The sequence below is a fragment of the Anabas testudineus genome, chromosome 2 (genome assembly GCF_900324465.2).
Source record: "Anabas testudineus chromosome 2, fAnaTes1.2, whole genome shotgun sequence".
Lineage (NCBI taxonomy): Eukaryota > Metazoa > Chordata > Actinopteri > Anabantiformes > Anabantidae > Anabas > Anabas testudineus.
The window spans coordinates 2490108-2517842 of NC_046611.1; the positions used below are offsets into that span (position 1 = coordinate 2490108).

A 27735-nucleotide genomic window follows, 5' to 3' on the forward strand; every position below is an offset into this window, starting at 1 on the left:
CTCTGTTCTTTGGCTGTTTATTCAGGTTTGGACTTCGTTAGATTGATGTATTAACTGCACTTAGATGAAAAACTCGGCATTTATCTAGCAGCATTTTTTTCTGTTTCATTTTTCCACTGTTAGATTTTGTGGAAGCCAATAGAAAAGCAGCTTAAAGTACGTAGTTAACAACTTTGTCCTCATGGTGTTCAGCAGTTTATTTAATTCATGTTGCTTTTTGTAGTTTCATATCAGATATTTATTGTGAATCTGAACAAATTTAGTTATCAAATGGCATATTTTAGTTCTGTCATTAAATGACGACTTCTGTTGACAAATTAGAAAAAACATCTTTGAGCATTTGCAGAAAAAGACAAACGGGACGGTCTCAGTCTTGCTCTTTAATTTTTATTGTACAAAAATACATTTCTCTTCAAGCAGCTTTTTGCGATCTGCGATGTGCAAAGACACAGTTGTCAGGCATTCAAGTACATTTTAACAGTCATGTTACATGTTGGACTTGGAAGCAGGCCTTCATATTTAAAACACAGGTTTGAGGTAGTGTGCAACATTTGTGATGGTTTTCATCTGTTATAGTATCAGGGATCCAGCTGAATGTAAAACGATTTTAAAATTAAGTGCAATCCCACATTATTTTTTTTTTTTTTTGTAAGTGATACAGACACTGTGCAACAATGCAAAAGTAAACATTTCATCACACCGACAAGATATGTTCAACAACTTCATCTTGAATTCAGCTGAAAAAAAAAATCTCAAAATCCTTAATCCTGAACGTCGCCTCAGTTGCACTTTTGAAATCAGATGTCAGAATTGCACCAGTGAAAAAACACGTCCAGTTTTGTGATCAGATATTCTGGATTTAAACTTGTATTTTAACTTGAAACAAAGTTATTTGGTAGCTTCATATGTGAAATTAATCTTTCCAGACTAACATATTTTAAAGCAGATCAATTATTCCCCAGTCCACCATTTTGGCCTTTGCAACAGAAATCTGTTATCTCCCCGTGCACATGGCCACACGCATCTGCAGAGATGAAGAGCTCAGCCAGACTTCATTAGAAAGAGAGAAGGGTTGGCACACCCAACTCAGCTGGAATTCTTTATGCATTTTGACTTGCAGGTCGGCACAGGGAGAAAACACCAACGCTGTCTTTTTCTTCTGTGCAGTCATTGCACAATGACACTGCTGTGCAAGAATTTCTGATGTGTTTTATTTTTCTGGTATCAAAACACTGACTCCTTTGTTTTGGGCTTTGATGAGACTGCGGTGAGTGTTTCCACTGACTTCAGTCATGTTGCAGCTCAAGTGGCCTAAATAAACTTTTTGTTTTTTCCATGATTTTACAAATTGAATTTTTTTATTACCAGATCTGATTTACATCTGATCTCTCACACAACTGCAGAGCAGTTAGGTTGGAAGTCGTGGTTTATTCAGCGTTCATCAGCCGGTGTTGACATGAGAGATGAGGAAGTGTCACATTTGTGGCCAAACCTCTGTTCGGGCCAGTTTTTAAAGATGGTTCACACGTGGTTCACGTTTTAGTTAAATCTGTGCATGTTTAGAGTTTTCAGGACTGTTGGGGTGGTGATGTGTAAAAAGACCTATCAGGTTTAAAAGTCCACTCAACTGACAGCAACCACTGCAGTAGATTTTTTTTTATAGGAGGATGGGGGAGGGCGAGGCTTTAGTGGCTGCTTGGGGATTTGTACTATTTGTGCAGACCAAAATAACCCCCCGTCAGGTGCAACTTTACACATCGGCTCAGGTTGCAGCTCAACCAAAACACAGGTTCAGAAGCGCACGGACGTGAACAGAAAGTGCTTTTCAGTGTTAGTTCTGTCGAATTTAAAAATAAATATATTTATATATGTACAAAGTCCTACAGGTGATTCATTCCACGCGTCTACATGTAAACAGAACCAAGGTGGAGTCAGCGGCTTGGCTTCACACAGCAGCCGGGTGCTTCCCTCCATCTCTGAGCTGTGGAGGCAGAGAGAGTCAGATTTACCACAAACACAGTTCAGTGAAAGCACCATGATGTGCAGCCTAGTAGTTGGATTTAGAACATCTCCATTTATGACTAAACATGATTAAATAACTTGGATTAAACAGTGTGATGCAGAAATCCAGTTTACATGGAGGATAGTGATAGTTTGTCATGCAGCTACCTCAGTTTGTATAAACCAGACAAAATGAAACACTGATATTTGACAGTTTGAAGAGTACGGAGACCCAAAAACTGCAGATGTAAAGAAACATTTTATTATTATTATTGACATTTAAAATCACTAGTGTTCACTACTGTGTGAATGTAGGATAAAGATAATATGTAACATGGACTTTAGATATCAGTGTGAATGTCTGGATCATCTGCTTTAGTTGAGACTCTTCATCTGGAGCAGTCTCTGTTTCTAAGACCACGAGTCTGTTCCAGACTTTTCTTTCAGTAAACACCGACCTTTGCACTCGTTGGGCTCCGGCTCTACGTGTGCACGCTGCAGGATCACTCACCAGTTTCCTCTGGTTGCTGAGGCAGAAGGTGCAGATGGGCCTCAGGGGCGGCGCGCTGAGCGCGGCGCGGCCGTGCAGGATGCTCTGGTAGCGGAGGCAGGGCTGCCCGTCCCGGCAGTCCTCCCCCAGCAGCAGCACGTTCGCCAGGTGGGAGATGTAGCTGGAGGCCAGGCGCAGGGTTTCTATCTTGGAGAGCTTCCTGTCGGCGGGCTCGGTGGGAATGAGCGTGCGGAGCGCGGTGAAGGCGGTGTTCACGCTGTGCGTCCGGTCCCTCTCCCGCGCGTTGGCCGCCTGTCTCTGCTTGTTGACGCCTGAGAGACGCGCGTCTCCGCCGCCTCGTCCGCTCCCGTCGCTGCTGTGTCTGCGTCGTCTTCTCAGTGTGGATGCACCGGTACGAGGACCCCCGCCGGAGCCTGCCTCCTCCCTTGCAGCCTCCCGCGGCTCTCTGCGCGGGCTGCAGCCGCCGATGGACTTCCCGTCGGAGCAGTCGCTGCCGCTGTCCAGGTCGTCCAGGTCGGACGTGAAACCGTCGGGCTGCGCGGTGCCGCCTGTGGACTTCATCCTTACTCGGCTGTGGTCTGACTGGAGCTCCTGGGTCCGTGCACACGGGCAGCGGCTGCACATCACTTTATCCTGGGGGTGAAAATAGCCGGGGGCCGAGCAGCTGCCGCCGATCCGGTGACCGTGGAGGTTTGCGCCGGCCGGCCCCCCGGCGGCCAGCATACCATGTCTAATAAGTGACGGCTCCTTTCTGGGTCGCCAGCCCGCTGCAGAGAAGGGAGGACAGGTGGAGTCCAAAGGGAGGGGAGGAGGGGGGGGGGGGGCACCTGTTGTGGTCTGGAGGATGCAGGTTTAAATTAGGAGCAGATCCGGAGCAGTTCACACCGACACTGGATTTACTGAATAGTGTTTGTCACTGCTTGTGATGGAGACAGATCCAGCTGATCCAGCTGTGGGGGGGTGGAGGTGGGGGGGCTTTTCTGACACTAGTGTGGAATTCCCAAACTAACCCAGTGTCAGTGAATCCTGCTCTGCTCCTTTAACCCAGCTCAGCTCTGTGTGTTGTGTCCTGTCTGTTGGCCCGAGACTCCGAGCCCCCACTGAGTGAACAGTCCAGGTGGACCCGCCTGTCCCGTCCTGTCTGTGTCCACCATGAGGGACACCCCGTCACCTCGCCCTGGTCCATCTTTGGGGGTGGATATAAATATCATTGAATGGACGACGGCTCGTGTGTGTGTGTGTGTGTGTGTGTGTGTGTGTGTGTGTGTGTGTGTGTGCCGTTTTATATTCCTGACATTATTATTTCTGCCACCAGAGGGCGGGAACCCCCCAGTGATCATTAGTAGTTTTTCTTGCAGAATGTTGGATTCCAGCTTCTTGTGTTTCAGTCATCAGTAGATTGATTACTGGAAACGACCAGATCAGACAAAAACCTGCAGTTCTGCAGGATCACAGCTGCAACACGAGCTCGAGTCCTGCAACAGATTCAGCAGACAGTCCGTTGTAGAACAGGTGTGAGATCCCAGAGGGGCTTGTGCAATAGAAGTAAACCAAGCTTGTTGCTACTGCTGCTCTCAACTCCTCCATCTTTATTTTCATCTCAGAAACTTTCAAACTCGTCCTGAGTTTTCAGCCGAGCAGAGTCAGGACTCACGGAGAGAGGCTGGCGGAGAGGAATCCTAATTGGTGCGGAGCTAATGTGACCTCATTAATCTTTTAATCCTCATTTCCTTGCGGCCCCCGTGGCCCTGACCCGCTGGCCGTGAACTTATCTGGCCCCTGCAGCAAAGTCAAATGTCTCTCTGCTAAAGCTGGTGTCCAGCAGGAGCAGAGAGACGCAGGGTGCTGCAGTGAGTTCTTAAAGCTGTGTAATATCAAAGACACTAAAGTTACTGGACCTTTTAAAGACCGGGGTCGTGCTGCCATCAGGTTTCATAAAGGTGTTCACAACAGGTCTGATGGGTTTAGTTTAGTGGTCCTGTTTAGTTGGTTTCTCTGATCACATCATGTGAAGTTAAAGGTTATTTCACCTTTTAAAACATCCCTGCCCTAAAGCACCACTTCCTGTTTGGTTGCAGTCCGTGGCTCAGGTCAAGGGTTATGGTCAGACATCTGTATGGCTGCAGTTTGACGGTTAACAAACACTGAACATTATTAATAGTTAGTAGTTTTGTTTTAAAGCTGATCTCCACACCTAAAAATAATCAAATCAAAACCTTAAAAGGATCTTTATTTCTTTTCTTACAAATCGACCAATATACAGTGTGTTAATAAGAAATCAAACAGGGTTATACAGTGATTAAGAGATATATATTTATATTAATAAGATATATACAACAAGAAATATGAGACAATATAAAACAACCAAATAAATAAATAATCATAAGGAGGTTTGTGTTTATAGTGAAGAAGCTGAACATGAAGCAGCTGTTAATGTTTCATGTTGTTTTTTGATTCGTAGTATTTGTGGAGCGTCACTTTCTACAAACAGTTTTCTCCGTTTCTTTTGTTCGAAGTAGAATCCGACTTGACGCCGGCTGCTTCAGGTGATTCTCCGGAGTTTGAACAGTTCAGGTTTTTCTTTGATGATCGCTCTGGAAAAAACCTGCTGAACTCCAACTGTTCAGACTTGTAATTAGACCTCAGCCTTTGGTAACAGGGAGCTGAAACAGAACAGAACAGAAGGCTTTAAAATGACAAGCAACAAAAAACTACATCAACTAGAACGTGGCACCGTGATGCGAACGTAAAACTCCTCCCAGTGTCTGAAGATTTACACATTACTTTACTTTCCTTCTCATCAGACGTTCACAGACATTTCTGCTGAAACTAAACACACTACGAGTTTGCACAGACAGACGTCGGAGTCACTCTCAGAACAAAGCGATGCGTTTTGCTTTGATATCTGCAGAGTTCAGACTGTTCAGTGACACTTTCTGAATCTTTCTTGCATTTTACCACCTGTAACTGGTCGGTTCATGAGCTGGTTCATGGCTCCACGTGAAGGTCAGAGCAGGAACCTGCTGTGCTGTTGATGATATTACAGGTTTTTGGAAACGGTCAGATACTGTCGACATCCTCAGTGCTTCTTACCCTCCTGGAGCAAAGAGAACCCGAGTATCCACTCCGGCAGGCGCAGACGTTTGGTCGGACACAGCGACTGCCGTAAAGACACTTCTGTTCACAGTGAGCTGAGGAATAATCCAGATCAAAAGCAAGAGGAGAATGAGTCGGGGGCAGGTAAATTCAGATCCACGCATTTATTCACTTCTTCACCTGAGCTGAGCCCAGCTCGACTCTCTTCCACTCTAATTAAGTTGAAGTATCCAGCTTACATCAATTAGCCAACCAGACGCAGCCTAATCTACAGCACTGACTGTATTATTTAATGTCATGGCCGACCTCTGCTCCTACGTACGTACAGTTACTGTGTGTACTCACGGATCTGGCACAGCATGCCCTGCCACCCCGGGGTGCAGTGGCAGATGTTGGGTCCCACACACTCTCCTCCATTCAGACACTTCTGGAGACAACTCGCTGGACGGAAACATAAGATTTGAGGACTTTAGACACGACTTGGACTAGCAGTTGTCTCGCTGAAGTCCAGAAACCAGCCCAAAATAATTAGTGTTGTTACTTTGTTGTCGAAGGCAGTCAGTAGGTTTCTCACTGATGCATCAGTTGACTTTCAATTAGTATCTGTTCATTTCTTTTATCAGGACACTTACGTTTATCACACCTCTTCCCTCTCCAACCTGATGGACAATCGCAAACATCTGGACCAACACACCTGCCGCCGTTCATACACATGGGCTCACACACACCTGGACAGAGAGGATGAGAAACATAATGATTTTTTTAATCACGAGGAGTATCAGTGATTATATAATATATATTTATATAATATGTAATTTAATATACTATATGTGGGAGGTAGAGAAGGACAAACGGATCAGAGAAGAAGAAAACCGTGGTGGTGGAAATCAAGATGAGACAGATAAAGAGGATAAAACACAGCCAGGTAAAGATGGACGATGATGGAGGGAGGACTGACTTTTCTCACAGCGTCTCCCCGTGTATCCCTGCAGACAGGAGCACACGTTGTTCCTCATGCACAAACCGCCATTTTTACAAGGAGGACTGCAGACGGCTGGAGGAGGAAGAGTTCAAAATAAACCTGGAAACATTTGGACTCAGTTTGATTGTTTGTATTTTTATGTCTTCCTGAGTTATGACTAATTGAGGATTACCAATCTGACACCGTGCTCCATAGAAACCGTGAGGACACTCGCAGGCGTTTGGCCGTACACACAAACCTCCGTTCAGACAGACAGGAGAGCAGAGAGCTGGAGTAACCGTGAGCACAGAGAATCAGTACACACACTCGTACATAAGGAAGTAAAATAAAAAACAAGCACACACACACTCACCAGTCTCACAGGACGGTCCAGTCCATCCTGGTGGACACATACACTCGTCCGGAGACACGCACTGACCTCCGTTATGACAGTGACGGCTGCACACCACTATTATAAAGAAAACATTAGTAAGAGCTTCCATGTTTTAAAAGACAGATACTAATAATCTAATATCTTCCATTCCTGTATATTTAAATGATTTACATTGACCAAAGTGAATCATGTTGCTTGTTCCTGGTGTTTTGTCACTGAATAAAACTACAGTAGCTGCAAACTCACTGGTTTCACATCGAGGTCCAACAAATCCATAAGGACAGGAACAAGTCTGCAGTCCCACACATGTGCCCCCATTTTCACACGGTGACCTGCACAGAGCTGCAGAGATAGATTTCTGTTACTCGTCTATGTGGAAATAATCTGCATTAGGGAATGATGTAGACGTGTAAGAAGCAAGTTCTACCTTCCTGACAGGTTTCTCCATGGAAACCTCTGGGACACTGACACACACCTGGAGCCATGCAAACACCCCCGTTCATACACTGTGGATCACAGATCGCTGTGAAAATGTAAAAAAAAAGAAAAGAAGAAAAAGTCAAAATAAATATGTAAATGTCTCCAAATCATTACATTCAGAAATGTAGACGTAGAATTAGATTTGATATGGACTGTTTTCTTGCCTATCTGACAGTCAAATCCAGTGTAGCCTGGTTTGCAGCGGCACGTATTTGGCGCAGCACACTCCATGTTTCGTCCACAGGCCCGTCTACAAACAGCTTCAAACACAGACAGAGAGTCGGTTTGTTCTATTACTGATACACAAAGACACTTTTTGTGTTTGGAGTTTCCCACTGTGATCAAACAGATACTAAAGACATAGATTCATACCTCGACAGGCTCGTCCATCTCCAGTATATCCTACAGGACACCTCCCACAGTGGAACCCCCCGTCCATCAATGCTTCACACTGAACACCGGGAAAACAAGGACGGTCAGCGCAGGTTGTCATATGTTTGTCAGGTGTTGTACCACTCCTCGCTCCTGGCTGGCTGGAGGTAGCTCTCTGGAGGGGGAAGCTGTAAACAGTTTTGCCTGGTGTTGTGAAGGTCAACACTGGGACCATCTGCGGCACCTCTGGGCCCTCTGATCCGGGTTCGGTCTCATCTCCATCTGCAGAAAACTCCAAGTCAGACAACGAGTAGGACAGAGCAGTGAGGGCTGCTGTAAGTGGGACAGCCGGTCTTGCAGGTGTCCAAGGTTTGGCATGAGTAGATGGGAACTTAAGCTGAGGCTGGATTGTGTATTTAGGCTGCAGCCAGGCACCAGGCTGAGTGGAGAGTTGATGAGCAGGAGGAGTTACTTTAACAGCTGTGCCACCAGTCAGTGCTCCTTCAGACTGCTTCAGATGATCACAGAGAGGACGAAGGACAGTTATTAGATGCCAGTGCACTGATGATACACATGACATGTGAAATAATGTTTTCATGGTTTTTATGATGCATAGTGCAAAAAATGGTCGACTCACCTTGGAGACAGTCGCGTGGGGTGCAACATACTCTCTGGAGGCAGTGATGCTGGTTCCTGTGTATGTCCTGGTGTCTGATGTGGGGTTGGAAGTTTGCAGAGTTACATGAGCGTCTGCAGTGACCTGTGTCGTTTTCATAGCATCTCCTAAAGTGGCACTAACTGCTTCTCTCCTTCCGGTCCCACCTCCCCTCCCCGGTGCGGGAGCCTGACGTGCTACATTATCTCGATTCACCGACAAGGAGAGGTGTCTGATACTGTGCCTGGTTGGCAGGTTGGGCAGGTGGAGCTGGGACACCTTGCTGCTGCTTCCGTGTGGGGATCGGCTGGTTTTACCTCCTGTCTGTTGCTGAGGAAGGTGATTGGAAGCTGAGGAAAGACGGGAGGTGATGTTACTTCAACTTGAACACCTCCACCCTAACAGTGCACTACTCTGTTTTGCTTTTTGCTGTTAAGACACATGTTTAAAGCAAACAGAAGTACATTAGAATAAAATCAGAATCTGATCTCACAGTTTTCCTCATCGCCCTTGAGGACTCAATAGTTTCCATATTTCCATGTTTTTTACTTTAACTGGCAAAGACATGAACCCATAAACCAATTTACACCATCCTTTCTTTTAATGCAAAACATCTGGAAACAATTAAAAAGTTGGCCAGAGACTTTGTTTCAAACCAATTTATGGAGCTAATGCTAGCTTAGCTGTTAGCTACGGTTTCTAACACGATAGAGTTTGTAAAATCTTCTGTGAACACGTCTTTTCAGCCAACATGCTGTTGAACAGAGCACGTCCCTCTTTAACAAATCAAGCGATAAGAGGAATTTGCAGTTCTTTTTTTCTTGAAGTTCTCTGTGTCTCTTGTGTTTGCGACCGACTGACTCATCTGCACAAACACTTTGCTCTGTCTTGTGATTTTCCGGCAAACACGATACACAGTAAAGGGATTAAAGTTGGACTCAAACTGTCTCGTCTGAGTTGTTAGGACTCCCACTCCCCCAGTGAGAAAAAAGCATTCGAAAATCTTCAGTTAAAACTTCTCTAACCACTTACTGTGATTTATCTGCTGCAGTAAATGGCATCCCCTCCCACCAAGACAAACACATAAAACGAAATATCTTATAAGAGCCCACGATGTTCGGAGGGATTTCACATGACTTTGCTTTGGTGTGTTTGAGTTTGTGAGGCCTTTAAATAAATCAAGTCTGCAGAACTACTTACCAAGGGAAGTGGCCTTACCTGCCTCAGCGTTCTTCATACAGACCCGTCCGTTGCCATAAAGGCCGGGCGGACAGCGGCCACAGACATAGCCGACATGTGGCGGTCTGCGATTGATGCACTGAACCCCAGGGAAGCAGGGCCTGCTGGCACATGTAGCGGACACGTTGAGAGCCTGAGAGTGACGTGATCCTAGGAGAAACGAACTGTGGTCAGTGCTCTATATTACTGGAATAATCAGCATAGGAGCCAAGGAAGCAAACAGATTACTTTCCGACCTCTGTAACCATGATAATTAAAATCCAAATTCTGAAATCATCATTTAAATCAGACAGAATTAGTGTTTCTGAACTGTCCTCTGTGCAGGTTACTGATTCTTGTTCTCACCCTTGTTTTCCATTACAAATGGCCTTAAGAACAACTTAAAATATGTCTGACGAAATACAGTTGGTAAAGAAAACGTGGGCTCACCTGAAGCTGGTCTGCCAGTTCTCGGTGGATGGACTATTGTGGGTGTCTTGGTAATAGTGTTGCTAATTCTGTGCTGATCAGGCTTCAGTTGGTCCGATGCATTTCCTGAGATGTTCTTAAAAGAGTCTGCTTCAGTCTTGGATGGGTTCAGATGAATTCCTTGGGTTTTCCCTAAAGCATCAGTCTCAGTTTGGGATAAACTTGATCCAATTGATGGGATGCTTTTGTTGGCTTCTACCTTAGTGAAAATTGGATTTAGACTAATTCCTGGAGTGCTCCTCCAGGTGGTGGTTTTAGTTTGTGAGAGGCCTGGATCAGTTCTTGGAACTGTCTTCTCTGCCTCAGGCCTCGTCTGTGGGGAGCTAACACTTGAGGACTTCTGGAAAGTGTCTGTCTTTGTTTTGGGTGGTTGTAGTGGCACATCTGGTATCTTGTAGATCGTCATACGAGGGGCAGATGTGGGCGTGATGGTGGCAGACCTGAGAACTGTTGTACGAAGAAAGACGCAGGTTAACATTTGCATTGGTATGTAACACTGTTATCTGATGTTTTTATCAAGAATAACTCCGTATTCAATAAATGAAGAAACATCTGAAGGAACCAGAATTCATTTTAAAGCTGAAAGAACTAACAGATATCAGAAGAATCAAAAGGTTTTGCCCAGCATGAGGTGAAACATTGGAATAAGTTTGTGTAAAGATCTCAACGAGACGTGATCACCACTCACAGCCTATCAACACATTTACAAGCCACGAGCCCAGAAGGAAACACTGTGATTGACGACGCAGACCGCAGACATGGCAGCAAGTCAACAAACCTGTCTCTGATTTGTCTTGCATTAGCACAGCCAACATCTCTTGCTTAACTCTAATACAACAGATACAGATCATGAAATGTTTAAGGCCTCTTGTCCGGTCTTACCTTAGACTTTGATTTATTGAATCCAGTAAGGTTTTCTTTTTCTTTTTCTCTGTTCAGTTTATTGAGACTTTCTTGTGTTTAGGATCCACACTGGAAATAAGTCAACGTCTTGATTTACCTGAACTTGGTCTTAAATTAGAAGTTGAATTTATTTAGATTTGTGTGATTGAGCTGCAGCCCTAATCTCAACAGTGGAGAGCAAAAAGAGCTTTCCATCCAATATTTACTGTCCTGATGGCCCCTTACATCTACAGTTCAGCATATTGTGCACTGAACAGAACAAGTAGCAAACTAAAGTCACTCAAGAAGATCAGAGGCCTGAAACATGAGCAGTAAGACAAAGAGATTGAATAAATTCGAAGATCTGTCCCCATGAGTCTGCTTTTACAAAGTTCCATGCAGGTCACAGTATAACTCACACTACGTATGCTGAGTGCTTTGTTGTGTTGTTCACTAAAATTCATCATGGTTTGACAGTTAGCCTCTTTAGATGCCATGTTTTACTGTGCTTTAATTACTCAGAAGACAATAACACGATTGCAAGAAAGGCGCAGATCAGCAGCAAACACTGAAGATGATCTGCAAAATGCGACTCAGTCCATGTTTGCTTTAAAACCATCTACTGCAATGTTCCAATATGCCTGTGGCACCAAGCTGATCAAAAAAAAAAAAAAAGATTCTAGAGATTCCCAGCTGCTGGTTTTTATTGTGAAGTAGCTGTAGACATGAAACAAGCTTTATGATTCTCAGGCCTTCTAGTAGCGCAGCGTTTTCCGACATGTTTACTGTCTGAAATCACATAAATGTATGTATACAAACATGACTGAATCATTAAGCCTGTGTCCAACCAAAGACAAAAAACGTTTCTAACTGCTCAAGACAGATTGCGGCAGCAGTATCAGCTGCCATCATCCATCTGGTTTCCATTCAGCAGAGCATCAGCAGAGTTGCATGGCTGCAGTGAACAGTATCTTCACATTTTGGGCATTTACTTGATGCTCTTATCCAAACTAATTTACTTATAATGATGAGATAAGCTCCAGTTTTCTTTGGGTTGCATGCAAATGATGATGTTGGAACCAACATCAGAGCTTCCAAATGATGATTTTATATGATAATAAAAGTGTTGGGAAATGAATAAATAAATAGAAAAGTCAGATTTTATTATGTGAGACCTTTAGAACTCTACATAATGGCTGCACGGTTTCAAAGAAGAGGATTATCTGAAAAACGTGTGTTGTGCCTGCTAATGGGACCCAGGTTTGGAAATCGGAGCTACAGTATGTCATCATGCATAAGGTTCTCGTGTACAGTATGCATGCACTACTATGTCTTACATCATTATACCAGTGTAAAATGTCATTTTTGCCAAAGAAAGAGCAACAATTTGTCTAGAGAGTTATAGATAGAGCTTATCATATTTACTAACGTCACTTGCTGCAGTAAAATGTCCTGTTAACCTGTAAACGTGAGTAAAAAGTAGAGGTAAGAAATGGATTTGTTCATGTTCTGTCTGTTAGATCTCAAAACAGTAACAGAACCGGTGCATTGCACTGTAACTTATGTAAAGTGAGAAGGCCGGTCAATCGATGCCTTGCTCAGTGGCACTTTGATTTAATATTTAACATACGAACATCATCCCAATAGAAGTGGTGCAGCAGCATCCCAAACATAACGCGCTCTACAACATTCATCTTTTGTTCAGTTTTATATGCCCACACTTACCTGTACATATTGTCCCATTTCCCAGCATGCCTTTGGGGCATGGGCCGCAGCCATAGGAGCCAAAGTTATTGAAGCACTGGACGCCTGGGAAACAGGGCTTCCTTTCACACTCATTAATATCTTCCAGGCACGTCACACCTGCCAAAAAGGAACACAGGAAGCATCAGTGACTGATTCTCTATAATTTAAAGCGCCTGATGCCAGGATGAGCGGACAGAAGTAAACAGACTCTGCTATTGGTGTAGTCATCATTGTAAATTAAGGCACAGATAGATTTTAAGGACTATCAACAAATTTTACCTCTGAGTCCTGCAGGACACTCGCATCTGTAGCCACTGGCTGTGTTAATGCACTTTCCAAGTGTGCAAGGAGCTGACAAACATTCGTCTACGTCTTCATTGCAGAGATCGCCTTGCTTCCCCTCAGGACACACACACAAGTATTTCCCACTTCCGGCAGGGAAGTTGACATCTGTCACACATGTGCCTCCGTTCTGACAGCCACAGGGCACCACATCAATCTACATTACAGGTGGGAGAACAGACACTGCTGAGGTGTTCTGTGTTTTCTATTGTGATGTGTATCATATTTAACATAACATAATTTATTTCAAGTCCACTTCTTTTGAACACCCTCTTTGCTCTCTTTTCAGTTTTATCTATGCTCTCCCCACTTCCTTTCCAACTCTACCTCTACAGTGATGGTGCTTTGGGCGTTGCACTCATCGGACAGTGTGAAGCTGAAGGAGCGTCTCGTTTGATGTGCTCCCTCAGGAAGTGAAGGGACCCTCCAGATGAGGAGGCCAGCTGGCGAGAGGATAGCCCCCTTTGGACCCCCCTCAAGCTGGAAGAGGAGCTCAGAGCCCTCGGGGTCTGATGCCGCAAACTGGAAGACAAAGTTCTCTCCGGCAAATGTCCTCAGATTGCTTTGAGGTCGGTGGAAGGTTGGTGGTTTATTGACTGAAGACAGAGCAAAAGAGAGTTGAGTCTCTGTGTACAACTACGACCAACGACAGTGGTTACTTCCTACTTCTTGTTCACTGTTACATCTTATTGAATGAAAAACTTTGCTTCTTGTCCTGAAATAAACTCTTTGGCAAAGACATTCCTCAGGGCTGCTCCTGGTAGAATCATTGTTAACACGCTTGTCCACGCCTGGAGACGTTATCGTCATTTCTTTCCAACTGAAGCTCTCAACGGCCACTTCAAACAAGATCATGTAGCATCCACCACTGAGATCACAATTTATTTTTTTGGTACCGTTAATCCTGCCTCAGATAGTCTAGTTACAACATACTGTACAACTGCTAAAATGGACATGTGACTAGTTGTGCATCTAGCACAGCCTCACGTGTTTTGTTGGGTGTAAGTAAGGATGGCTGTCAGCCTGTAGCCTATGCTGCTGTGGAAATCAACCATGTGATTTGCCCCCTCTCCTCCTCTCCCTCTCTCACACAGTGGTTAAGTGACAAGTCAGTGCATGCTGGGAAACTTAAACGTCCGCTTCTTTGATCTGCTAATGGAGACAAACAGGACCACAGTTGGACGGCTACTACAGTGACAGCCTAACACGAGTGCCTCTCCGTTATCACAGTAAGATAAATACTGTTGGTCATCATTAGTGGGATGCACAGGAAGCAGAAAACACAGAACAGAAAGGTTCTAGCACCTACTGTACCTACTAACCTGTACAGTTATATTTATACTTTTATATATTGCATACTTTTTCAAATTTTTTGTTTGTAGATTTTTAGGCTTTTGTACTGGGGAAAAAAAGATTTAACTTCTTAGCATGAAATGTAGTAAGTTGTTTGTACCTTGGTTCACGGACCAGGTGAATCTGGAGGTATCTGGGTCACAGAGAAGACAAGGGCTGCTGGGATTGGAGTCTCCCTCTCCAAAACACATGCCATCAATGTTACACGTTTGTTCCTGGCCAACAGATATTGCGTTAAACAGAAAAAGATTTGTTTGTGTACTCATATTCACGTCGTTTCAAGGCAACTTCTGCAAATTACAACATTATAAAACAGATTTTTTCAAGCTGTTTCTTTTCCCTGTGTGGTTTTTCTGTGGAGATGCCAAGTAAAGAACAGGAAATCAGCTTTAAATACACATTGTCTGCTCCATCTCTACTTGAGTTAATTTAATTTGGTTCAGCTTTGGCAAGCACACACTAATCTCTTGGTGTCTGTGTGCAGCTGTATATACAGGAGTGTTCACGTCAGGTTACATGTTTTTCTGTTTCTATTCCCATACAGAGAAGTGTAGTAACAACATGGCCCCCTGCACCAGTTTTTAATGAATGTGGGATTTTAAATACCCAACGGCTTCATATTGGGCGAATGGGAAATCACTGTGTCTCTGGTTTAGTCATTCAACCAGCAACAAGTTGTACAAGCCCCTACCACAACACATTAAATGCTTCACCAAACTTTTCCTCTAAACACCCACAGAATCACATCTGTCCCCTAAATCAGAAGTAGAGGCTCCATGATGATGATTGTTTTCTTACTTCAATAACAAATTCTACTTTATTTTTATATGAGCACTTGTTGTTTTATTGATACTTTTGCCTGTGGTATGATTTTATTTAGTAGGTGTCATTAATTTTAGTTTGACATTTATTTTTAGTGCTGACTGGGATGGGAGTGCTTACATTTCCAGTTATGTTGAACATTCCCTGGAAAATAACATGCATCTATGAGCTAGAAACTAGAAACTATGGTAAAAGCAAAAACAAATTAAGAAAATACAGAAAAACACTGCAAAAATGAAAAATGGTTCTTGGAGGGCAAATACTGAAAAAACAACTCCATATATCATTATAAACAAACAACTATAAAACAAACTGCTTTTTCAATACCAATCCACTCCAGTTTCTTAAAGTAGTCCTTCCCGTGTCTGTCTTTCTTTCTTTCTCCTTTAATTTCATTGCATTTTGTCTTTTTATATGTTTTTGCTGTGTTTACTGTTTACTACTCATCACAGAGAAAAACACTTGTGAGTTACCTTTAACTTACAGAGTCCTGAGCGAGACGCCTCGCAGACCTGGCAAACTCCATCGTAGATTGTCAGCACCTTGGCCTGGCTGTACTGGGAGCCATCGTTGGTTACCTGGGGCAGGAAAGGGAGGACATATTGTAAATCAAGACACTTTAATTTCAGGCTAATATCACAAGCAGCATTACCTTAATCTCCCAGCGTGCATATGGTTTGTCATCCATCATAAACTCTTCTGTGTTGACAGCTGTGTTGCTCAGGGATGGGACAGCGCAGTCTAAAGCTTTGGAGCTGAGCAAAGTTGCTTTTGTTCTCTGTTTTTCCCCTGGAACCCAAACTCCGTTCATGTACTGTGGAGTCAGATAAACACCGGAAGGAAAATATTAGACACTATTTTCATGAAGGCTCTCAGGCCGATGGTTGACCTTCCCTTCCCTCACCTTAAGTCTAGTGGCATGACAGCTCAGGTCAGGAGAGTTGATGAAGCCGAGGCCAAAGACCCGAATGTTGCGACAGTCGGTGGCTCGGATGTCACATAGACCACTGTTTTCCAAATCTGTTAGCTCTACTGGCTGGCCTATTAGAGAATAAATTATTATTTGGTCATAAGTAATTTACATATCAAATAAAAAGTTTTTAAAAAATTATTTCAGCAGCTCATTAGAATCAGAACAAATCACTCTCAGACATCAAGTTCACCAGAAATGCTGTATGTTCATCTACTCACTGATGGCAAGGCTGCAGTCATAGAAGCTGTAGCTGGGATAGCACTGGCAGCCCCATTCGGTACACTCTCCATTTCCATTGCAAAAGTTGGGACAGCGCAGTGCTGTCATCAGTTCCCCAGATGCTCCCAGTGCACCAGCCACCTCTAAAGCTCTCTGGGTCCTGTTTTCCAGCAGCCTCCGCTCACACTCATTCTCCAGGTACGGCAGCAGTGCCCTCTCCCAATTCAGGTCATCTTTGAGCTGCAGGTCCAGGATGCAGAGATCAACCGCCTCGTCCAGGCGACGTCCCAACAGGCCCCGGCACACTGCACCAACAGTGGAGTTGGTCAAAGCCATTTGGCACACCTCCAGCGCTTTGGCCGAGGTTAGGCCACTAGGGGTGGGCCACTGGGGTTGGACTTCTGGCCGGGCTTCTTCCAGGTGGTCCTCAGGGAAGAAGTAGGCAAATTTCTCCAGATCAGCCTTGCTGAGACTCTGAGCAGTGAACATGGGCTGGAACTGAGATGATACCTGCCTCCTCAGCCTGTCAACAGAGAGCAGGTGATCTTCCCTGAACTCACTGTCCAGTTGAAGGTTACTGTTGCTGTTTTGATTGTTTTCGCTGTGAAACTGAAGGTAGCTCCTCTCCAGAGGATGACTGTCTAAGGCAGACATATCCAGGATGTCTTCCTCTTTTTTTGGATTCTTGATGTATTCCATTGTTGTGTCCATAGAGGGGAAAACAGATGTGTAATCCATGTTGTTGTATGCTATGCAGTCCGAGTGAGTGGATGGATTGTATAGGTTTCCCATTCCAGTGCCAGTGTAATGGGAAGTGCCGTATGCTTTGTGGCACAGACAGAATGGCCTCCTGACCTCCTGCTTCATTCCAGGAGGTGTCTTGTCAAATAAACTCTCACCAGGAGCTATCCTAACACACACACACACAAGTAGAGAAACCACAGAAACAAATTGCTTTGTGGAAACTTGAAAGAATCAAACCAGACCAGCTCAACCAAATGAAATGCTCATTTTAATTTGCATAATTTCTGACCTCCAGTCTTCTATGAAGCTATGCAGATCAGTGGGACCATAGGACACGCCAGCAGAGCCAAGGAAATCATTGTTGCCATTTCGGTCGAAGGTGCCGCAGAGACCCTGTGTGTTGCTGTAGTCAACACTTGGAGCCTGGATGGACAGGCTCATTCCCCAGTCACTAACATCGGCCCTAACAAAGGCCCCGGAAGGAAATATCAACTACAAGAGAAGAGTTACACCCAGTAGCTAATTAACATCTCATGCTACAGTAGTAAAAATATAGGACCTGAAAGAGTTGTGAGTTCAAAGTCAATACCCTTTATGCAACTTACAGTCCATGGTTCAAGCATATAAATAGCCAGTGATCAAATGATACCTACGGTGACCTTCTTCCCCTGGTGGGACTCCAGCACCCTGACCCGAATGCCCTCCTCGTCACCAAGGTTCTTTAGGGTAAGTTGTGGCCTGGTTTCCTGCAGCTGTCCGTTGCACATGTCATAGATGCCAACTTCATTTCCCTCTCGAACTGCAAAGCCACAGTTGCAGGCCACAGCATAGTGCCGACTGCCACAGTCCCACTGGCGAGAATGGACTTCAAACTGCCTGGAGAGACTCCGGTACAGGACAAAAGTGCCAGTCTGGTGGTTTTCATATCGCCTGCACACAGCAGATTGACAGAAGAACAGCTCATTTGGTGTTTTACCATGTTAAACTGAATCTCAGCTAACAAAACCTGAGAACTGGAACAAATATCTATCATGAACTCAACCTTATGAATGGATTCAAATGACCAGGTAAATCACCTTCCATCCAGTGTAATGATGTGTGGGTCAGTCAGAGAGTAGCACATGGAAGTGGGAACATCCTGGACAGTGACCTGGGGGCAGAGGCCAGGAGAGCAAAGATTAGAGCAGCTTCACCCTCTGACCCTCTGACCATGTAGCTTTGAAGTTTTCACTAAACACAGATGGGAAAACCCGTCTGTGCCCTGCCTCTCAGAGACACAGTGTGCAGAGGACTCACATCATGTCTTACATGAGTAGTGTGTACTGACCAATACTGACCATTAGGAGTTGTGTGCCTCAAACATGTCAAACCATCAAACAGGCACACCCTTACCCTCAACATCCACCTACATTCCACCTAAACTTCATAAAGAACCATCTAACTGTGTGTATATGTAAACAGTAAGAGAGAAAGCTGTAATTACAGCTGTGTTTCTTACTCTCTACTTAAAGTAATACTGAGACAATTATGTCACTCTAGTGTTTTTCATTATTCTTCATTTAGTCGTGGACACCGCTGCCCTTTTAAGAAATTCAAGGAAGCCGTCTTACTCCCGTCGACTCCTAGAATCCCTAAATGCCACTGGAACCTCTGGGACCTGTAGGCATCCTCCAGAAGTCCAGGAACCTGTACAAGGACCATGTCTTATGCATTGTGCTGCTCCATGTGCAAATGTTCAGTGACAATTTCTCTTTGCTCAACAGGTCCCGCAATGTACACTGAGCATTTCAGTCTGCCTTGAATACCCGGTTGAGGATGTCAGGAGCCCCCTGGAGCATTCATTAATCCTCCACTAAAACCTGTTAAGGAATCTCTTAATGAACTCTGAAAACCCCTTACAGATCCCAAAAACTGTGATCATTTTCCTAAGAATAACTTTTGAAAATAAGAATCTTCAAGGATTTATTAAAACCCCTCAAGGGCCTGACAACCTGTTTTCTACAATTTCTTTGTCACCAGTTGCCTGGAACTCCTGTATGGACTAGACAGTAATAATTTCTCCACGCAGACCTTTGGTGTCGGCACGAATAAGAAAACATCAGCTTTATTTATATTTCTGTATGAATATCTAAAAAGTGTCACTGGAACTCACTTTGAGGGATGTTGGAATGTAGCTTCTCCAGAGTCGTGGTGCGTTGGGTCTTGGCAGAGCCCCAACCAGGCTTACACGGTTCCCGTCTCGTGTGAAATCGGTGACAGCGGTGACAAGAAACGTGGCCCGACCGCAGCTGCCGTCACTGCAGGCGTTCGGCCTGAGCTCCACCTGGCAAGTGGACAGAGCCACATTCGAGGCCTCACGTTCAAGACTGTCTGTGGATGTCAACACCACAGCAAGTTAGTGTTAACAGACAACACACAGCTGCCTGCAGAACTGTAATAAAGTCTTCCTGAGCTCGCTTTGATGTGATGATGTACAGAACAAGTCAGAGCAAAACAGAAGACAGACCAAAGCAGGAAAGATACAATTTTAGGTCAACAAGGAAGACCAAAGACTGTAATTTGACCCTTTAATAATTTTTAATAAGCCTGCACAACAAAGCCCCTTCAGGGAAAACAGGGAGTTGTTGTTTTGCTTACAACACTTACATCTATCATGGATAAGAGCATCTTGCTGGGGGACCTTTCATAAAGTAATAATTAACTAGGGTCTAAGTTCTTTAAATTATTGTTTTGGTCACAAATTTGAAATTAATTAAAAATATGTTAAGGTTAAAAGGATGGTCAGTACTAAATGTTGCTGCAGGTTTATAGTTCGCAGGTTCAAGGGTCCAGGAATTTCTGTCTCCAAAACAATTAACAAAATGTTCCACTTACATCATACTCAAACTGTGAGTTTCTATGCATTGAACTAAGAGCTATAACACAGATATTATCTTCTGTTTTCTGTTTTCCCTGCTGGTCTGACCTGGGTCGTGGACACTCAAAGCCAAAGGAACTCCACACTGCTGGCTGAGGTTGGCATCGAAGCAGGGGATTGGCACCGTGCTGTGTACAGTGACCTCGTGCTCCTTAGTGTTCTCTGCTATGTGAAGCCAATCTGGAGAAAACTAAAGAGCAAGAGGGGAAAAATGTCCCAGAGGAAATAAATGGAGTCATGGCTCTCAAAAACATCACATTTACGTTTAGTCATTTATCAGAGCGACTTACAAGTGAGCTACAAGGCAAAATATAATAAGTCAAGGAAAAGTAAAGTGCTTTAGGAAGAACTGTCTCTGTTTCAAGAGGTGTAAGTACAAGAATCTTTTTTTTAGATTTAAGTGCAGAGAAAGTTGGGGAAGAGTTGAGTTTTGGTTTCAGCAAATTTTTATAAGTAGGAGTGAGGTGGGTAGGTTGTTCAACCATCGTCTAGGATCAAAAACATGTAACAATGAAAAATTTATAAAGAATAAAGACATCTAATGTCATATTTACCTTAAGTCCAGCATAGAAACTCTCACTTTCCTTTGCAGTTGATTTGGTCTGACTGGAGTTGACTGTGAACGCTGACACACTGCAGGAGAACTGCAAAGAAAGATAAAAGTATGTTAGAGTTATTCCACCTCTGTCACTGTTTGGGCCTCTAAACAACAAATAACCTGTCCAACGTAGATTTAACGCTAAAACTAACCTTTAAATTAATCATGCCAACTGAACATTACACTGGTTAATGTCAGAATTATAAAGTATTTCTTTAATGTCTGCTTTGACTTAGAGCAGACTATTCTGTAACACAGTGCTTTAAATTTCCACAATTCATGTGATGATGTATTTGTGATTTATCAAACTTTCCCCGTCTAAACCACAGCACCGCACGCCTTAGAGAGCTCTAACATTGACTCCCTCGCTGGGTTAAAAAAAATGAAGGTGACCTTTGACCCGACTAAGCTGCAGTATCAACATATGTTAAAGACGGGCCCCGTGAGCGAGCCCAGCCCACCTTCCAGACTCAACTAAACCAAGCCTGGTGTCCAAATATGGCTGCATGATGATTTGCAGCTGGACGAACATGAACAGTCTGAGTGAAGTCACCAAATGACAAGTTTCAAACAGCATCATGTTGAAGATCTAATAACTTAATGTTTCCTGGCAATAAATAATTTCTCCAGGAAACGAGAGCTGTCAGCTGCCTCTGAAGAAGAAGTTTAATCTTGGCTTCCAGTGCAGTGGAGAAATCTGTGCTTCAAGTCAGCAACTGCATCAGAAAATGAATCTCTGGATGAACAATTAGTACAATTCAGCTGCTAAATTTATTCTAATTTTCCTTCACCAATTCGATTTTAGGTGTTTCTTGTTATTTAACTCTTTGATCGTCGTCCTTGTTTCCTTTCTGAGCTGAATTCTTCCAATGATCAGCAACAAATCTACCGTACTGCACACTGAGCAGTTTCAAAAGCATGAACATATGTTCTGGACGAGTCCCAGATCTAGACAGTTGAATTCTCCTCTTTTAGCTGATAGATGCTGAAAACAATGAAAGCGTCTTGACAGAACAAGCTGACCTCAGACATCAAGTGATGAGAAACGCTGCTGGCCCGTATCTGTTATCAGCCATAGGAGAAAGAATAACTAGTTACAAGAGTGTGTCCACTTTCCAAAAAGCACAGCAGTGACAAACAAAGCCCACTTTCTACAATTTGATCTACAATTATGATAAAACTCCTGCTAGGAGACAAGTTCAGCATAGACACTATTACTAAGGCAGAGAGCCTTGTTCCTTGCGGAGCTCTACCCACCCCACTTCCCAAATCTGGTCTGTCCATGTAAAAGTAGTTTCCCTAGAATTCACTGTGAAGATCTGAATGAAGAGGTCTAAATGGGAAGCATGTGGAGTGAGGATTCTACAACCTGCAACTGATTTAACTTCCCCATCCTCCTCTTGCCTTCCTTTAATGGGATGTGATACACGTTTTCTTTCCCTCCCTTTGCTTTGTGAGGCTGAACCCAGCTGGAGGGAGGTCACCATGATCAACAGCTTACGTTGCCCGCTCGAAGGGTGAAACCCCGCACATGTGTTTTCAGCACGGTCTGGCAGGGATTACCGTTTCTCCGAGCCGGAAGTGAACGCCATCCATCTCCACCAGAGAGAAGGGATTCAGCGTGGATTCCTGCCTGATCTCGGCCTTCATGCTGTGGCCGATGTGTCTGGCCCAAACCACCTGGAAGCCCAGTGGTTGGCTCCATGGCGGCGGGATGAAGGAACACCTCAGGTGGACACTGTGGCCGATCAGCTCTGGAGTGATCACCGGCTTGGACGGCAGGGATGGGACTGCAGCTGGAAACAGAGTTAGGCAGCCATTGTAGTAACAACATTTACAAGGACATTGAGATTTATTCATTTGGCAGAAGCTTTTCTCTAAAGCGCCTTACAAGTGAGTAACAACAAGCTTCTCGTCAGTCACGGGGATTTGTTTTCTTATTTTTTGGAGTTCAGTTTTTCCTAATTAGTGACCTCAGCATGTTTATTCAAACAACATGTTGGCCAGAAGGAATTCATCAGAAGGTTTACAGTAATGCAGGGGGCTGCTACAGGCCCAGACTGACTCAGCTACAGTGTTGTTTCTAACACACAGGCCACCTCCCGATACAAAGATTAACAACATTTTAATGAGAAGTGGACATTCAAAGCCTCGTACCTTTACACTGGCCACTGACCTCCACCTCACCCGGAGGGCAGACTCTCGATCCCAAATCAGGAGCAACTGAAACAGGAGATTCATCACTTAACATCTCTGTTTTAGAACTGGCTTCTGTTACTTGCAGTAGTTAAGACTGGAGTATATGCAACCTTTGACCTTTACTATAAACACACAGCCCACCCATCCAGCATGATCACCTGTAGCGCAGTACCCCATGCACCCTTGTGTAGGCTGCAGGTAGTAGAGCAGGAACTCGCCACAGTTCCGCACCGTGATGGGGATGCGGAAGAGGCAGCAGTCTTTGGCGCTGCCGTGGAAGAACTGCCAGGTGGCACAACCGGAAAGCTGGCGGACCTCACCAGGCCGAGGCAGGGAGGTGTCTTTTAATGACAGCCACACTGGAGCCTGTGTGCCACAGCGGTTCATCTGCAGGAGGGCATCGATAGAAACAGTCATTATCCCAAGTGAGGGGGTTATTATACCCTCCAGATGGGATGAAGGTGCTTATTAAGCTTATTTGCTGGATGCTAGATGACAAAGGATGTTGTACATTTTTGGCAGATGTGAGATTTTTTTTACTACAGATTTTGATAATCAAGTCAAGACACAGGAGAGAGGGGAACAAACAAGTGCAATGTTTTACCTCAACACAGGTGGTTGGCATCTCCGCCGGCTTGTTGTTGATTTTGAATCTGTACCAGCCTGGCAACAGCGAGTGGTCACAGACCAGGTCCTGGATGGCCGTATTCTGGAGCTCCGTGGAGTCAAAGTCGACACTGCGGTACGGGTTACGCAAAGTCCGATGGCCTCCTGGGTAACACTCTGGAGCTGAGATCAAGAACGACAAGGAAAGCATCCAACTGTGAACTCCAGAGGAAAACGAGACAGTGTGGAAAAGAAAACTATACTATACAACAGTTTTACTGATTTTACACATTTATTAAATACTAAGACAGAGCTTTTATAACTCTTTTTATAAAGTTTTATGTTTAGAAATGAATCCAACTCATCGGTAAATGACAGCACTAATATTATTAGCACTAATTCTTCATGTCTGGAAGTCATTTGAAAACCTCGCCTTTGGTGAAAAAACTAAAAATTCTTCCTCTGACTGCTACAGTTCCAGATCTGTCGGCTTAATCAAGAGGAAATGAAAACTAGAGAATCTCAGGCTACGATCTGATGATGTATTTGTCTTTGACAGAGTCCTGCTGTTTGGCTGTGGACAGGACGGGTGTCAGAGATCAGACATTAGAGTCATAGACGAAACAAAAGCAACTCTGAACTGAACCGACGTCACAGAAGGTTTCCGCTCTATCACTGTAGATAAAAGACTTGATTTAAACCTCGAGTGTGTAAACGTTCATTCTTGGCCTGAATAACCTTAACTCAAAACAAAGTCCACTGAACACCTTTTTATAAAGCTATCAACCATCATTAGATGCAGGTGGACTCTAGTCATCACAGAGTTTCCTGTAGCCTGACAAACTCCATCTGCTGATCTCGACTGTGAGATGCAACAGAATAAGTTGACACATATTTTAAATTTAGGTTCATCAAAGCTCGTTTGAACTTGGCATAAATTAATTCAATATTTTAAATAAAACCACCGCTCTATGTTTTTCTACCTGTCATTGGCACATTCTATTGTAGTCAATTACCTCTTGTTTCAGGGTCGAGATTTATTTAATTAGGAAATTGAATGGAACTCAAAATACAAAACTTCAATACATAGATACAAATGAACACTGAATTACCTCAAAGCAATCATCACATCCAGTCTAACACCAAATTGCCCCAGTGAGCGATGACACCCTGTGTCCTTAGAGCCTCAGGAGAAACTTAGGATATCACATTTGAAACATCAGGAGAGAGGTAAGATGTCACAGTCCTATGAAGAAGATCTACAGGAGTGGAACTGGGTAGAAAACTCTGGGGATGTGTGTTTATTTACCTGTAACCATCTGAAAAGTAACGTTTGGTGCTGATGAATACCTTCAACTTCACCAGCAACAGCAGCTAGAAATGGTACGAGAAAAGCTGACGTGTTGGTCTGAAGTGGTCTGAAGACGTGTGAAGGAGGGAAGAGGAAGGATGATTTTCATCTAAATGACCAAGAATAACAGACATTCCTGTGAGTCTCCGTCTTTCTACACCCACCCCGGGAAAGGACACTAAAGCCAGTGGCACATGACGTGCCTCTGAACACCGCCTGCAGCTGGAGGCGGCAACAACTGGAATATTTGAGGAGAAGCACTGAGACATTCTCACAAACTCAAGATCTGTGAAGTGAAACGGGTCAAAGTCGTCAACTGAGGCATTTTCTTAACAAACATAAACACAAAGAACAAATCGCTCTTTCACGTCCAGAGGATAAAACCTTTGCCTTGTTTGAATGTGGTGGCTGAGTAAAGTCGTGTCAGGGAGAACAAACATTTGGGGTATTTAGGACGTCTTGAGACTGTCACAGCCTTGAATGGAGAGGTCGAAGTTAATGCCAGTGATCCCGAGCCCCAAACAGGGTCTTACAGGCTGGGCTTCATGCTGACAGCCCCTTGAAAGCAAATGCTCTTGTTTACGTCGTCTCCTCGCTGCGTGTACAGCTCGTCTGGAAGCTGCGCTGACAAGAGCTGAGGTCACAGGTCGACTAAACAGCCAGGTTTTCAGGAAGGAGGACAACTGGCGAGACTTCGGCTTCTGGCTAAACTGTACCAAATGGCGGCTTAATGAGTTTACAGAGCGGGAGGGGAGCTAATGAACGGGCCCCCCAGGGAATGAGCAGATCCCACTAGAAAGGGAGGCCCTCAGCAGCCCAGATGTTCTGGGACTCTGCTGGGAATTCTCCGGTTTCTCAGGAAAGCAGATTAATTTGCGAGAGCGCAGTGTTAACATAACTGAGGTTATAGGTCTTTTTCCCAGAGGGTCTGTCACTCGCCACCCAACAGTCAGACCAGCACACGAAGGGCTGTGGCTCAAACTAAAGAGAGCAGAGTTAGAAGAATTTAGAAGGTTTTTAAAGATGAGGAGATATAGAAAAGTTCGTAGACCGTAGCTCCTCATGTTGAAATAACTTTTGTTTTTATGTCACATCTGTAAACATGATTTTCTCCATGTTTACAAGTTTAGTTTAGTTTTGGTCCTAAAGCAGAATTTATAGCAAGAGACACTAGACCCTCAGAGTACGATCTAAAAAGGAAAATACCTGTAAAATATATTTAAAGCAGTAGATGACCATGGATGATGTATTCTCCCTAAAGCCACAGTTCTTTGATTAGTAAGGTCCAAGGTAACTTATCTCTTTACTTTCTATCTAGCTGTAGCTGAGGGACGTCCATGACGTGTGGTGCAGACATTCACGTTCACCAGGTGGTGTATCATCATGACTTTGCACCATCATCGGGTCCAAATTAGACGTACTGTACATTATCAGGTGTCAGTGACAACAAGTGGCTGTTTTATACCTCTACAGTTTCACACTGAACACACACTGCACCGTCAGACAGAACATTAACACTACGCTGAGAAACACTTTGAGCTCTAAAGGTTTAGACTCTCTGGAAACGTTAAGGTCTCTAAAGGAACTGGGAATAAAGTGTGGTTAAAGGCATTTTAGTACCAGAGGACGGATTCAGAAGATTTGACTCTGACTAAACAGATTTCAGTAAGATAAACAAGCCCTGTGTGATTTTGTGTCAACTGGACACAGCGTGTGTCCTCGAGTTACAGGAGCTGTTGGAGACTTTGTTTTGGCACAGAAGCTATTCTTCTTATAAGTGTTTCATTTTATGACACTCTGCCCTAAAATTTACGACCTCTGGCTTTGATCTGACGTTGGACGCCCTGCAGACAAAGACATCCACAGGATGGGAGACAGGAGGGACAGACTGAGACAGCAGCTGCATTCAAATATGAGCAGATCCAGTTTAATTTGGACTTCAGGATCCGTTTTAAAGAACTTCTGACGGCGGCTTCAGGTTTTTTCAGCTCTGTTCCACTGCTTCTTCTTTATCATTCAGTTTCTTCACTTTTTGAACTTAAGGACAGTGAATCAAACTTCTCACATGAGGACTTGTGTGCTGAACAGATAATTAGCTACTCATTACCAAAGAAACCTGCGACTAGACAAGAAGTGAAGGATCGATCACTTTCAGATAAATCAACATGCCTCTTAATGAAACATACACACATCTTTGAACAACTCTGTGTGAACAAGCTTTTGATTCGACATCTATAGTTCTTTCTTCTCTGAAGCTCCATCCGACCTCTGGACCTGCCGAGTGATGGGAATGCGGGCGCACAGACAAACTCACGCAGCAAAGAACACAAAGGATGTGAGATCGCGCTTTGCGTTTAAAAAAACACTCATGTGAGACACAACCAGGTCTTCTATCCACTCACCCTGCTGCGCCCACGCTCCTATGTGCACGAACCAAAGCAGCGCGACGCGTAAATATCCAGGGAAGAACAAGCGCAACGGACCAAGTGCGCAACAGTCCATGACTGCGGCTCCGGGTTAAATAGATGCAGCAGGCTGACTCCAGTCGTCCACTCCCATTGAAAGTTTGGAGAAACGGTGCGAAAGTGGCACAAGACTGTGCTTAACCTCGCGCTCCCACTTGGCAATTAGAGAGAAGAGGCTGAGATCAGCGCTGCGCTCACAGGAGACTGCGGCTTGTCTGAGCGGAGCGCGCAAGACGACAAAGAGAGCAGAGGAGGGAGGAGGCAGTAAACCACTGTGGGGTCTGTTCTTGTAGGTGGGCTCTCTGTTGTCCAACACAAATGTCTCTCCATCAGCATCACGA

The 27735-nt window shown here is 44.3% G+C and overlaps 2 protein-coding genes across 2 annotated transcripts; both read right to left on the bottom strand.

Annotated features, from left to right (window-relative positions):
- Nucleotides 1-1902: 1902 nt before the first annotated feature.
- On the bottom strand, nucleotides 1903-3159 carry si:ch211-246m6.4 (transcription factor 15). The gene is made up of 2 exons (XM_026363612.1): nucleotides 2513-3159; nucleotides 1903-1981 (listed from the first exon to the last, which is right to left on the bottom strand). Exons 1-2 carry the CDS (start codon nucleotides 3134-3136, stop codon nucleotides 1946-1948), a joined length of 660 nt encoding a protein of 219 aa, XP_026219397.1. The 5' UTR covers nucleotides 3137-3159; the 3' UTR covers nucleotides 1903-1945.
- Nucleotides 3160-4795: 1636 nt separating this feature from the next.
- On the bottom strand, nucleotides 4796-27593 carry si:ch211-246m6.5 (von Willebrand factor D and EGF domain-containing protein). The gene is made up of 33 exons (XM_026361048.1): nucleotides 27332-27593; nucleotides 23577-23761; nucleotides 23131-23359; nucleotides 22931-22996; nucleotides 22337-22569; nucleotides 20730-20819; nucleotides 20224-20365; nucleotides 19411-19628; nucleotides 18335-18408; nucleotides 17912-18188; nucleotides 17548-17750; nucleotides 16514-17424; nucleotides 16227-16363; nucleotides 15975-16136; nucleotides 15796-15900; nucleotides 14601-14715; nucleotides 13475-13743; nucleotides 13085-13304; nucleotides 12785-12922; nucleotides 10139-10624; nucleotides 9689-9859; nucleotides 8453-8820; nucleotides 7816-8326; nucleotides 7608-7703; nucleotides 7391-7486; nucleotides 7210-7305; nucleotides 6943-7038; nucleotides 6763-6858; nucleotides 6567-6662; nucleotides 6241-6336; nucleotides 5954-6049; nucleotides 5606-5703; nucleotides 4796-5175 (listed from the first exon to the last, which is right to left on the bottom strand). Exons 1-33 carry the CDS (start codon nucleotides 27429-27431, stop codon nucleotides 5155-5157), a joined length of 6297 nt encoding a protein of 2098 aa, XP_026216833.1. The 5' UTR covers nucleotides 27432-27593; the 3' UTR covers nucleotides 4796-5154.
- Between the last annotated feature and the right edge of the window lie 142 nt (nucleotides 27594-27735).